The 15810-nt window shown below is 31.6% G+C and overlaps 1 protein-coding gene across 1 annotated transcript; it reads left to right on the forward strand.

Moving 5' to 3' along the window:
* The first annotated feature begins 13818 nt into the window (after window positions 1-13818).
* On the forward strand, window positions 13819-15077 carry LOC132279819 (ethylene-responsive transcription factor ERF017-like). The gene has a single exon (XM_059781864.1). It carries the CDS (start codon window positions 13995-13997, stop codon window positions 14646-14648), a length of 654 nt encoding a protein of 217 aa, XP_059637847.1. The 5' UTR covers window positions 13819-13994; the 3' UTR covers window positions 14649-15077.
* The last annotated feature ends 733 nt before the right edge of the window (window positions 15078-15810 follow it).

Here is a 15810-nt window from a genome sequence, read left to right on the forward strand (position 1 = left end):
ATATATATATATATATATATATATATATATATATAATCCATTATATCCACATCAAAGTAAACTATCCAACCATATTATTTCAATGGCATACCATCCAACTATTCCGTTGACCTGACACGAATAAGTAGGACTTAACGCTATGGTTAATCCGTTCCCTTATAAATATATAGGTAGGACTTAACTTCTTTGGTTAATCCGTCCTTGAAATGCCACCGTCCCATACCGGTGCATTAAACCATACAATTCATAAATAAATAGGTAGGACTTAACTATTCCGTTAATCCGTCCCTAAAATACCTCCATATTATTTTATTGGTGCATAAATCCATAAAACCCATACTTCAAAATTAGGGGAAGACTCAACGATTTACCAATACCTTCTAAATCGGTGTTTTACCATTTTCCTGATAAGACGCAATGATTTACCATTAGGACACACTAACGGACCGAATATAGAATACAATGAATCCTAAACTTAAGCTCTAAGTAAAAGAGTACACAACGCGGAAGTCACACAACGAAAGACACCCTAGGGACACTTGAACCTGGAGTGCTCTGATACCATTTGTAACGACCCACTCCACCACATGGTATGATATTGTCCGCTTTGGGCCTGAGCCCGCACGGTTTTGCTCTTGGGCTTCACCCCAAAAGGCCTCATACCAATTGGAGGTGACACACTTACATATAAGTACTTCACCTTTCCTCTACCCAGGCGATGTGGGACTGTGCACCCGTAGCTCGCCAGTGTGGTAGCCTGACAGTGTCTCTCGCAACCGCCCACGGCACACCCGCCCACAGGGTCATCACAATCCACCCCCCTTGGAGGCCCGACGTCCCCGTCGGCACACTTCCGGCTGGGTCAGGCTCTGATACCAACTGTGATACCCCCTAATTTTGGAACACGGATTGATCAAGTCCGCGCACAAAATCAAGGGATATCAAAACAATTTAAGTATATAACAAGCACAGAATACAAAGATGAATAATAAAGAATAAATAAACCGCTGAAGAAAACTAATAAATAAATATTACTTAATGATTCTCCAACAATTACAATTCGAAAATCTCATAACTCAAGGACCCCTTAAACATTATCCAATAATCCAATACTATTTAAAAGTACACAAGATGAATAGACGAATGACAGTCTCCCAGCTGCAGATCCTCAACCTCGAGACTGGAACCTCTAATAACCTGAAAAATAAATCGTGGGTTAAACCCTACGAGCAAGTTCACTCTACCAGGCCTCTGAAAACCAATAAGCAGATCATCTCTGATCAAAACCAAACCTAATAAAGTTTTAACTTTAATAAAGCACGATATACATGTCTATATATAATTATATATACTATACTAATCACATCCATTAATAGGTTTATTAAATTTCCATACCTATTAAATAATTATTAAAATAATATTCATACCTAGACCAATCTACCATTTCATTTTATAAAAACTCCTTTGACCTTAATCCCATCCTAGTCAGTTGTCTAATCATTTAAACAACAAATTATAATAAAAGAAATACTCTATTTAATCCCAACCCGATGATGATTTAAATTGTTTAAATCACATATCCAAAATCCAAGTTTTGACAAATCATCCACGTCTTCCCCAATATTATTTTATTAATGTAAAATAATACACTAACCAGTAAGTACTAAACTATTCTCATTTAAGAATATCTAACCCTAATCCAATCCATACATACAACAACCATAGATGATATTTTAATCATCTAACACATAACAACGTAATTATGCTCTGGCAAATCAACCATGCCATTGTAAATATTTTTATTTATATATTGGCAATTCAACCATGCCTCCATAAGTATATTTATTTATACATTGGCAATTCAACCATGCCTCCGTGTATGTATATTTATACATTGGCAATTCAACCATGCCTCCACAGGTATATTTATTCATACATTTAATTAGCAATTCATCCATGCTTTCCATATATGTATTCTATTCATACAAATATTTAGGTAATATATTTAATCATTTGACAATTCATCCATGCCCACACTTTAACCATGAATTAACTTTAAAATTAACAATACGCTAAATCATACATAGCCATCACATGCATATTATACGCATATCATTAATTTAACAACCAGCCTATTAAGATATGCCAAATAAGAATGATAATATTAATCATCTTAAATGATTTATATATATATATACCTACACATATGTTATTTAATGTATTTATGTGTTTAACACCTTCTTTAATAATCCTTGATTATTTAAAATCAATATACATACATACATACATATATATATATTCATCCTTCCATACAACTCATAGACAAATTAAACTATATATACACATATATAAATAATTATATATATATATATATATATATATATATATATATATATACACTTCCTTCCATAACAAATTATTAATTTATTATATTTACACAAATTAGTGCAACTAAATATGTCAGAAATAGTTTCCTTTAAATACTCCATATTGGTTTAAATAGTTTTCCGACACTTTCTCACTAAAACATAAATATCTCCTAGTAGGATGGGAATCTGATAATGAAATTGGTACCATTGGAAAGAAGACGAAAAATCCTTGAATTTGAGCTCAAGAATAACCCAATTTCGATTTAAAATGACTAAGTTATGACCGTTTTAATTTCTAGTGTCGAATTAGGCCAACATAGTTTCCCACGCGCGCCCACGTGCTTACTATGCACTTGCACGCGCTGGATTCAAGCCTCCTTGTGTGCTGGTATTGGCTAAGCTCTTTCAGCTACCGTGAGCTCACCACACTGAATCCATCACTTCCTTTATGCCGCATCCAATGGTCATAAATGAGTGCGCAAATGAACACGCTCACACTAGATTATTTTCTATTAACTATAATAGATCTAAGGTCCAGATCAGCGAGTGCACCATCTTCTCATGGTCTGCAATACACCAAATAATTCCATAGTTGACCAGACCACTTCTATGGTCCAGATACACATGCGCACCAAAGTTTTATGCGCCGCGATGCACCATATCAATTCACATAAGTTTAATTAATCAAATGGCCCTAATTGGCGTATACACCCTATTATCCTACACCGCGCCGCACTGGATCAATTCTTTATTGTGCCGCCGCTCCACATGCGCCAGTTACCTAGTATATATATATATATAATTATTTTCCTAACAAATAATAGGAAAATAAATCCTAATAAATTCCTAAAAATATCAGAAAAATTCCAGAAAATTACAGAACAATTCTAGAAAATAAAGAAACCATAATTAACTCTCTTGGGTCACAAATCCACCTATAGATTGATTTTAAAATATACATAACACCTATATATATCAATTAAAATCCAATAATCTAAAAATCAAATATAATAGTTTATACTTTTTAATTATTCCGATCTAACCATAATTTTTAAACAAATAAATTTAATTAAAGCCTTGATACTCAAGGTGAAATCCTTATGAGTTCTAAGAGGAAAGTTAGAGAAAACTCGCCTGAAGGTTTCGAAACGAAACCGACGCTTTAAGCTTTAATTATCTCTTCCAATTCCGACGTCCTCCTTTTCAGATCCGACCTCCTCCTTGTCAGCCCTTCCTCTTCTTCTCTCTCTGTCTGTTTTATTTTTCTAACGTGTAAAACCTCTAACCCTAAAGCCTTATGTGTATTTTTATACACCTTAAATTCCAAATCCTATTCCAACTAGTATTATGAATTAAAATAATAATCTTTAAATAATTTATATCTATAAACATATATATATAAAAATATATATTCCTTCCATAATTAACTCATTAGTTAATTAAATCATATATACTTATAAATATCAATAAATATATATCTATATATATATCTTTCCATAACAATTATTAATTAATTATATTTATATATTTATAATTAATACAAAAGTGATCATTTAAATAATTAAATAACCACCGGCCTTCATTAAGTAATCCAATAAGATTCATACAAACCCAAGACCACATCTTTTTGTCCAACTTTCCTTAAACCCAATCCAATTAATTTAAATAAATAAGATAATTAATTAAATACTAAAATTAAAATAACTAATTACATGAAGCACATAAACAAACAAGAATTTACAACTAAGTCACACAATACCAATAAAATCAACACACCAATAATTCAATCAATAATCAACCACACAAACAATCAATCATCATACATAATCACGAAATATAACTTAATTAAAATAAGATAATTAATCTAGCACTCAATAAAATAAAATAAATCATTGAAAAATAAAATAAAACAATTAATCCTAATTAATAAATCCTTTAAAATTATCGGGGTATTACACTCTTCCCCCCTAACAAACGGAATTCCGTCCTCGGAATTCACAAATCCATGAAATAAAAACTTTGATTATTTAATTTCAAATTTCATTATTCCTTTTATCCGTGTGGAAATTAACCCATCCACACATATTCATTATTAGCAGACACATCACGTAATTAGCTAATTCCATATTTATATAATTGATAAATATAAATACACATTAGAGACTCTCACTGGACTAAAGCAGTCTTAACCGGATAGTGGGTATCTCATGTAAAACGCACACAAAGGTGGTTACGAGTCCTCCTTCTACCAGAGCCCACACATCCTTAAACCCAGCTACCCATCTCAATCGGCAATATACGCCTCCATCCTAACCACTGATCCTGAGACTCAAGCTTATATCATGGCCCATATATGTGTGTGTGTATGTATGTATGTATATATATATATATATATATATATATATATATATATATAATCCATTATATCCACATCAAAGTAAACTATCCAACCATATTATTTCAATGGCATACCATCCAACTATTCCGTTGACCTGACACGAATAAGTAGGACTTAACGCTATGGTTAATCCGTTCCCTTATAAATATATAGGTAGGACTTAACTTCTTTGGTTAATCCGTCCTTGAAATGCCACCGTCCCATACCGGTGCATTAAACCATACAATTCATAAATAAATAGGTAGGACTTAACTATTCCGTTAATCCGTCCCTAAAATACCTCCATATTATTTTATTGGTGCATAAATCCATAAAACCCATACTTCAAAATTAGGGGAAGACTCAACGATTTACCAATACCTTCTAAATCGGTGTTTTACCATTTTCCTGATAAGACGCAATGATTTACCATTAGGACACACTAACGGACCGAATATAGAATACAATGAATCCTAAACTTAAGCTCTAAGTAAAAGAGTACACAACGCGGAAGTCACACAACGAAAGACACCCTAGGGACACTTGAACCTGGAGTGCTCTGATACCATTTGTAACGACCCACTCCACCACATGGTATGATATTGTCCGCTTTGGGCCTGAGCCCGCACGGTTTTGCTCTTGGGCTTCACCCCAAAAGGCCTCATACCAATTGGAGGTGACACACTTACATATAAGTACTTCACCTTTCCTCTACCCAGGCGATGTGGGACTGTGCACCCGTAGCTCGCCAGTGTGGTAGCCTGACAGTGTCTCTCGCAACCGCCCACGGCACACCCGCCCACAGGGTCATCACAATCCACCCCCCTTGGAGGCCCGACGTCCCCGTCGGCACACTTCCGGCTGGGTCAGGCTCTGATACCAACTGTGATACCCCCTAATTTTGGAACACGGATTGATCAAGTCCGCGCACAAAATCAAGGGATATCAAAACAATTTAAGTATATAACAAGCACAGAATACAAAGATGAATAATAAAGAATAAATAAACCGCTGAAGAAAACTAATAAATAAATATTACTTAATGATTCTCCAACAATTACAATTCGAAAATCTCATAACTCAAGGACCCCTTAAACATTATCCAATAATCCAATACTATTTAAAAGTACACAAGATGAATAGACGAATGACAGTCTCCCAGCTGCAGATCCTCAACCTCGAGACTGGAACCTCTAATAACCTGAAAAATAAATCGTGGGTTAAACCCTACGAGCAAGTTCACTCTACCAGGCCTCTGAAAACCAATAAGCAGATCATCTCTGATCAAAACCAAACCTAATAAAGTTTTAACTTTAATAAAGCACGATATACATGTCTATATATAATTATATATACTATACTAATCACATCCATTAATAGGTTTATTAAATTTCCATACCTATTAAATAATTATTAAAATAATATTCATACCTAGACCAATCTACCATTTCATTTTATAAAAACTCCTTTGACCTTAATCCCATCCTAGTCAGTTGTCTAATCATTTAAACAACAAATTATAATAAAAGAAATACTCTATTTAATCCCAACCCGATGATGATTTAAATTGTTTAAATCACATATCCAAAATCCAAGTTTTGACAAATCATCCACGTCTTCCCCAATATTATTTTATTAATGTAAAATAATACACTAACCAGTAAGTACTAAACTATTCTCATTTAAGAATATCTAACCCTAATCCAATCCATACATACAACAACCATAGATGATATTTTAATCATCTAACACATAACAACGTAATTATGCTCTGGCAAATCAACCATGCCATTGTAAATATTTTTATTTATATATTGGCAATTCAACCATGCCTCCATAAGTATATTTATTTATACATTGGCAATTCAACCATGCCTCCGTGTATGTATATTTATACATTGGCAATTCAACCATGCCTCCACAGGTATATTTATTCATACATTTAATTAGCAATTCATCCATGCTTTCCATATATGTATTCTATTCATACAAATATTTAGGTAATATATTTAATCATTTGACAATTCATCCATGCCCACACTTTAACCATGAATTAACTTTAAAATTAACAATACGCTAAATCATACATAGCCATCACATGCATATTATACGCATATCATTAATTTAACAACCAGCCTATTAAGATATGCCAAATAAGAATGATAATATTAATCATCTTAAATGATTTATATATATATATACCTACACATATGTTATTTAATGTATTTATGTGTTTAACACCTTCTTTAATAATCCTTGATTATTTAAAATCAATATACATACATACATACATATATATATATTCATCCTTCCATACAACTCATAGACAAATTAAACTATATATACACATATATAAATAATTATATATATATATATATATATATATATATATATATATATATACACTTCCTTCCATAACAAATTATTAATTTATTATATTTACACAAATTAGTGCAACTAAATATGTCAGAAATAGTTTCCTTTAAATACTCCATATTGGTTTAAATAGTTTTCCGACACTTTCTCACTAAAACATAAATATCTCCTAGTAGGATGGGAATCTGATAATGAAATTGGTACCATTGGAAAGAAGACGAAAAATCCTTGAATTTGAGCTCAAGAATAACCCAATTTCGATTTAAAATGACTAAGTTATGACCGTTTTAATTTCTAGTGTCGAATTAGGCCAACATAGTTTCCCACGCGCGCCCACGTGCTTACTATGCACTTGCACGCGCTGGATTCAAGCCTCCTTGTGTGCTGGTATTGGCTAAGCTCTTTCAGCTACCGTGAGCTCACCACACTGAATCCATCACTTCCTTTATGCCGCATCCAATGGTCATAAATGAGTGCGCAAATGAACACGCTCACACTAGATTATTTTCTATTAACTATAATAGATTTAAGGTCCAGATCAGCGAGTGCACCATCTTCTCATGGTCTGCAATACACCAAATAATTCCATAGTTGACCAGACCACTTCTATGGTCCAGATACACATGCGCACCAAAGTTTTATGCGCCGCGATGCACCATATCAATTCACATAAGTTTAATTAATCAAATGGCCCTAATTGGCGTATACACCCTATTATCCTACACCGCGCCGCACTGGATCAATTCTTTATTGTGCCGCCGCTCCACATGCGCCAGTTACCTAGTATATATATATATATAATTATTTTCCTAACAAATAATAGGAAAATAAATCCTAATAAATTCCTAAAAATATCAGAAAAATTTCAGAAAATTACAGAACAATTCTAGAAAATAAAGAAACCATAATTAACTCTCTTGTGTCACAAATCCACCTATAGATTGATTTTAAAATATACATAACACCTATATATATCAATTAAAATCCAATAATCTAAAAATCAAATATAATAGTTTATACTTTTTAATTATTCCGATCTAACCATAATTTTTAAACAAATAAATTTAATTAAAGCCTTGATACTCAAGGTGAAATCCTTATGAGTTCTAAGAGGAAAGTTAGAGAAAACTCGCCTGAAGGTTTCGAAACGAAACCGACGCTTTAAGCTTTAATTATCTCTTCCAATTCCGACGTCCTCCTTTTCAGATCCGACCTCCTCCTTGTCAGCCCTTCCTCTTCTTCTCTCTCTGTCTGTTTTATTTTTCTAACGTGTAAAACCTCTAACCCTAAAGCCTTATGTGTATTTTTATACACCTTAAATTCCAAATCCTATTCCAACTAGTATTATGAATTAAAATAATAATCTTTAAATAATTTATATCTATAAACATATATATATATAAATATATATTCCTTCCATAATTAACTCATTAGTTAATTAAATCATATATACTTATAAATATCAATAAATATATATCTATATATATATCTTTCCATAACAATTATTAATTAATTATATTTATATATTTATAATTAATACAAAAGTGATCATTTAAATAATTAAATAACCACCGGCCTTCATTAAGTAATCCAATAAGGTTTCATACAAACCCAAGACCACATCTTTTTGTCCAACTTTCCTTAAACCCAATCCAATTAATTTAAATAAATAAGATAATTAATTAAATACTAAAATTAAAATAACTAATTACATGAAGCACATAAACAAACAAGAATTTACAACTAAGTCACACAATACCAATAAAATCAACACACCAATAATTCAATCAATAATCAACCACACAAACAATCAATCATCATACATAATCACGAAATATAACTTAATTAAAATAAGATAATTAATCTAGCACTCAATAAAATAAAATAAATCATTGAAAAATAAAATAAAACAATTAATCCTAATTAATAAATCCTTTAAAATTATCGGGGTATTACAACATTATACACATATACTCACACTGATCAATCCAAATTTAAGTAGGTTCAATTCCAGAAACTTAATAGTCTAAAAAATCAATAAAAATATCAATTTTACTTTATATACATAATAAAATATATTATTTTTATTTTTGGACTTGAAGATTATAATTGAATCAATCTAAAATTGATTCTCCAATATGTATGTATGTTTGAGTACAAAATTATAATTTATTTATATGTCCAATGAAATCAAATTTCTAAACTCACATATTATTCTAAAAATTCAGATAATAAAATAAATAAATACATATACTTTATGTATTTAATAATTTATTAACTTTTAAAAAATTAAAATAGAATCTTTGAAATCATTAGACATCAATTAATATAATAATAAGTTTCGTCAGAACAATAACAAACATAATTCTATTAAAACTTTCCAATTCAATAAGCTATTTCAGTGACGCACAAAAATCAAGAAACTAACACATATTTTGTGTGTCTATTAGTTTACCATTGCATTGCTCACGAAAATCAATAAATAAATACATGCTAGATATATCTTGTTTAAATCTATGATAAAGTACAATCCGAATCCAATTTCATTGTAATCCGCTAACAGTACATGATCCTAATAAATAAATAAATTATATAATTATAATTTTTACTGACACATATTATTTATGCAATCTTTAGTGGAAAATAATGAGCCTCTAAGCCATAGGCTCTGATACCACATGCCAACTTTAATTATTCGTACAAATCATTAATCACAAATAAATATGAATCACAAAATTATAAAACTTCATTATCTTCACATTCCTATAATGCATAAATATAAATACATCGATCTGTGATAGCAAACCTTGTTGAGATTAAGTCCAACGTCGAGGTCCTTTAACAACGAACTAAACTGCAACTCCAAACAATAGGTAAAGCGTGGAAACTGATTTCTCTCTTTTGACCTTTTGCACAAATAAATATTATACGTGTTGTTTTTATTAGCGTACATAATTGATGGAATATATGTACTTTTATAAAAGACAGAGAGATGACCAATTTTCCTTTTAGTAACTTAATATCCACTTTCCATCAAAGTAAGGAACAAATAGGAAAACAATTCTCCAATAATTAATTACCAAAAAGGTAATTAATAAGTTGACCAAATAATATAATATTTTTTTGATATCTATTTACTTAACCATTAATTAATGAAATATATCACGTGTCTAAATCATGTGGGCCACACAATTAATAAATAATCTTACACTTATATATTGGGGTTCTGTGCTAGATTTACATAAGGAGGTCGGAGTGGTTTTGTCAAAACTTTAAGCTATGGGTAATTACCCAAAATCTCAGGGGAGGTGAGAGTGATTTAACCATGATTAAAACATAGGTATGGGGAAAAAAAAGTGGAGTAATTTAAATGCATAAATTATCAAACCTTTGACTCCATTTGTTTGTTTTGACGTAAAGAAAAAAAAATTTAGGTAAAATATTATTTTATTTTATTTTTCGGTGCTTGATAAATATCTATGTCGAGATTGAGCTAATATCTATGGCGAGATTGAGCTCGAATCTATTAAATATCTATGGTGAGATTGAACTCGAATCTATTAGATGAGGTGTGTAAAATAATTTACCGAAAACTGATGAGTAAGTTATTTTTTGTTAGATTTTATTTATTTTTTCTTCGTAAATATTTTACAATAACTAAATACCAAAAATTTTAAAAAATTATTTTTTAAAAAATATTATACATCCAAACAAACGGAACCTAATTGTCATTTACATATCGATTTCAAATTCAATTTTCGTCTTGGTCATGAATCTCCACAATATTTATGAAAGTAAAATAAATATTAAATAGAATATCATATTTATATAATTTGACATTACTTCACAAATAAATATATGTAGATGTCTCGATAGTCCAGTATGTTAGTACCTTTGGTGGATTTTGGAGTGCCAAACTTCGACTCTCTGTATCTGCTAATTTAACTTATAACTCTTCTAACCTTGTAAAAAAAAAAAAAAAAAAAAATCAAAAAAGTGCAAAAAAAAAAAAAAAAAAAAAAAAAATGTTAAAGAAGCACTTAACTTTATGGTCTTCATTTACCCAAAAAAAAAAAAAAAAAAAAAAAAAAACTTTATGGTCTTCGCTATTCCCGTGTTGAGCCTGTACCAACCCATCCGGTAATAGGCCTTGCTTTGACCAACATTTGGGGCGTGCGTGACTCTCACTAATTAATACTTTTCCCTTCTTTAATGCAAGTAAATTTGCTTTCTTCTTATTTGTTTAGGTTCGTATGTTTTGTTATTTAACTCAAAAGGAATATATATATATATATATATATATATATATATATATAGTAAAAAATTAAAGGGGACCAAAACAAAAAAGGAAAATAGAATATGGACATTCTGAGTTCAGCAAATATATAATAGTTGATTATGCAATTTCATATCAATTTTCAGGAGAACTGAAAGTATGAAACATGTGGCAGATTAAAATTATAGGAAAAAGTTCAACTTAGGGCTTTAAAAAAAGAAAAACAAAGAAAGGCAGTCACTAAACAACAGTTTAAAAAATATTAGAAAACCAAACAGTACATGTGATTATGTTGGTGTTTGTTCTTGTATTGTATAATCACTTTTAAACTATTCATTTTCATTCACTTTCTAAGAAGCTATCAAAAAGTGATTGTTATTTTTAAGGTTAACTTAATAGTGCTCCAGAAAGCAGTATTCAAAATAAAATTTCCAAGCGCGTTGGTTTAATTTTAAAATAATCAAATTTGTATTTCAGTCAAATTTTTTAGCTTTCAAAATTTTCAACACTATTATGTACATGATGCAATACTGTCTTTTGACTCTTCGAATTAGACTTTTTAAGAGGCCATTCATCCTGATATTACTCTTGTGCAAAATTTTAATGGGTTTGCTGTCATCGCAGTTTTTAAATGCATCGTGTCGTGTTAAACATACATAATATGGGATCATATCTGACACCTGTAGCCTATCAGTATAATAATTCGTCCAATATCTTGCACCCACCCACAGAGAGTCACAGTATTTGAATTGAAAAGGAAAGAATTTAATGTAAGGATAATAACAATGGTAAATTACATTGACCCTCTCCTAACTCATCTTTTGAAATTTGTATGTAAATAACACATACCTCCTCTTCGTTGACAATAGACTGACAAAAAAAATGCTGAAGTGAGCAATTTTTGTAACTTTCAAATTTTAATTTTACTGTTAGGAGATATGTTTATTGTAATAAAATACATTACATATAAGGACAGAAATGTAATTACAAATTTAATAAGTCTGACACAAGAGGTTAATATAATTTGATGAACAAAATGCAAGGTTAATGTACATTAACAAAATTATAGAAAAGATCACTATAATTTACCCTTGTAATATTGACATGGTATGACTAACTAATTATAATTATAATTAGTAGTAATTACAAATCAATATAATTTGGCTTAAATAGGGTCATTTTTCCTTCGGTTACAAATGAAGGGGAAAATTGAGACGGTTGAAAAAGAGAGGGCGTGCAGAGGCGCGGAGCTGACATAATAAGTAGGAAGTCATAGATGATGACATATTATGACATACGTGAGTGTGTAATGGTACTGTATTATACGCAGTAAAAAAGATTGATAAAAGAAATAGAGTTGACTAGTCTCACTGTCTGTTTATCACAACAACAACAACAACAACAACAACAAGAGAGTCGTCAGAAAGCAACGGCAGTAAGCGACGCGTTCTCTGGAAGATGGCTTATGTATGAGCATACGCAAGCTAATATGTAAGCATGATTTGACAACTAAGAAAACCACGCCCCACAACGAAGGTCGTCATCTCCTTCTTTTGCTTCTTCTCATATATAGTGATAGGCACAGTTCCTTATGTTTTTCTTGCTCCTTCCCTTATCACCGTTAGACTTCTTTACCCATATAATTCGTCCGGGCCAAATCAATTAGTTGTATGTTAAAAAGTAGTATTAGGTAGTATTATGTTACAGGAAATCGTTCTTTTTTTTTTTCTTTTTTTTTTTTTAATTAAATTAATTTAACAAAATTGAAATTAATGCCTTACCAGTTACCAATTAAAAAATATATGGCTATGTAAGTTCAATTCTACATGTAACATATATGAATTAAATTATATTTACAAATATTGTTATGCCCTTGAGGGAAGCTGATATGCTCCCTTAAACCCATTAATTATTTTTTTAATCTTGGAGAAAATTAGATTTATATAATAACATTTCAATTAGCAAAGATGTATGACCATTCAACTCTCCACTTACGTTGCATGACTTTAACCATCTTAATATAAAAATGAGGGATTCAAACCCTCCAAATGTGACAAACAGAATGTTTAATTACTAAAAATATAAGGAAAAAAAAAGAAGAAGAGAAAATTGAAGTGTGTGAATAATGATAAGGTCAAAATAATATTAAATGAGAATTGTTTTAAAAAAATAATGCTAATCGGGTGGGCTCCCACATTGTTTCCAAGACATAATTACAAAAATTGTCGTTTTCTGACTACAAATATGAGGCACGAGGAATATAAGACACACGTGATAACATCAGCAGTATTACTCCACCGCGTAGATCACATCATCTTACCTTTCTCATCCTCCACGTGTCCGCTATTTTTACACTCTCTCTCTTTGCTTTTCTGATCAACACGCCCTGTTGACCCCCCTCCACTGTACTAATACCACGCACAGTCACATACTCACTCATATATATAGGCCGCCAATCCCAGACACACCTCATCAACGGAGACTTGCTCGAACTATCTCACTCGAAAAATCAAGTACCCAATTTCCATAATCAGTAACAACAAATTTATTTGTCACAATCACATCCATAAAGAAAGACAGCACTTGCCATTTGAGGATGAGACCGATGAGCAGAAATCCATCTGAGAGGAGTGATTCCAAGTACAAGGGCGTGAGGAAGCGAAAATGGGGCAAGTGGGTGTCCGAAATCCGGCTACCCAACAGTCGGGAACGGATTTGGTTAGGGTCTTACGACACGCCGGAGAAGGCGGCACGGGCTTTCGACGCCGCCCTTTTTTGCTTGCGCGGCCGCACAGCGAAGTTCAATTTCCCCGATAACCCGCCGGACATCGTGGGCGGGAGGTCTCTTACTCCGGCGGAAATCCAAACTGCTGCAGCACGGTTTGCGAATTCGAATCCCCAAACAAGTAGTAGTTCGGGAGCCAGAATAAGTCATTCGGAGCCCCGGAATATTCATTCGGATCGTTCGTCATCGTCCTCCGGACTGCATACCGAGTCTCCATCACCGTCTCATTCGGTTTCGGATGGAGCAGTCCATTTGGATAGTGAAACGGGTGGACTGGAAGGGTCGTTCTTGGATCTATCTACGAACATGGGTCAGGAACACAATGTGTCGGATTATGGTATATTTCCGGGTTTTGATGATCTCTCCAGTGATTTTTATGTTCCACCATTGCCTAGCGTTGATTATGGTGATGAAAATTGCGAAGGGGTATTTTCGGAACAATCATCATTCCTTTGGAATTTCTGAGTTTTTAGCCAAATTCCAATGGGTCAGAATTCTGGAAAATTTTTTGGATGCTGGGATTGCTGACATTTTACTACCAAATGTTTATTTCTGGTTGCGGGTGTGCCACTTTTTGTACGGCAATCCTTAATTCTTTACACTCTATTTTTCTCTCATCTTTTTCACAGAGGAACAATTTTTAGTTCTAAAAACTCAAATTGTCAACCATAGAGTCAAATGGTGTAGATTTTGTACCATGTCTATTCTTTTCCTAATGCAATGAATAAACAAGTATAGTTTCAAATTTTCATCTAATTGATGAGTTATATGGATATTAGTGCTTTTTTTTTTTTTTTTTTTTTTTTTTTTTTTTTTTTTGTGTGTGTGTGCACACATATATATTAGCTTTTGTATTTGTCATCACTAATGAGAGAACTTAATTTTATAAACTCATCTGCAAATTGAAGTCAAGTTTGGCTCATGGGTGAAATAAGTCTAATTGATTTTGTAACTGAAGTCAATTTTATTTTTGTTGTTGAATTATTTCTATATTCTATAATAAAAACAGGGTTAAAGAAACGTCCAAGTTCAAGTCTTATTCAAACTTCACTCGCTTTACGTTTGTTGTTAGTTCAACATTCTTGACGGTCAGATAGAGGCACTTTCCGAGAAATACAAAAAATAATTGACTAAACCTAATTAACGGTTGTTGACTTTTTTCCTTAGATTACCCTAACCTAATTCACTGTTGTTGACTTTTTTTTTTTTCCCCCGTTTTTCTTTCTTTCTCCAATTAATGTACAAGCGGACTCAGCACTCAGGACTGAGTTATATACCTAAGATTCTTAAAAAAAAAAAAAAAAACATAAATAAATAAATAAATAAATAAAAATATGGACCCTCAAATCAAACAGAACTTTTTGTTAAAGATATGATGCCAACTAAATGAATTATCTAAATGAATTATCTAGGATCAAGTGCAGAAAATACTCTTCAATAAGTATGTTTATAATGCATATCACACTTTTTACGTGTAACAAACAATCCTAAAATTTCAATTTGATGCAAATAAGTCCCTCTGACAAATTTAAATCCTAAATTGATTAAATTATCCTTCCTGAACCATTTTATAAAAAATATAAAAATAAATAATTTTATAAAATGACCGAAAAAGACACTATTGAAG

Source organism: Cornus florida, unplaced genomic scaffold, assembly GCF_030987335.1.
Source record: "Cornus florida cultivar Cherokee Brave unplaced genomic scaffold, ASM3098733v1 CherokeeBrave_3.0.0_Hap2_Chr10, whole genome shotgun sequence".
In the NCBI taxonomy this organism is placed as follows: Eukaryota; Viridiplantae; Streptophyta; class Magnoliopsida; order Cornales; family Cornaceae; genus Cornus; species Cornus florida.

What these genes read in the sequence shown, in the direction of transcription:
- LOC132279819 (XM_059781864.1), top strand. Translation starts at nt 13,995, where the DNA reads ATGAGACCGATGAGCAGAAATCCATCTGAGAGGAGTGATTCCAAGTAC.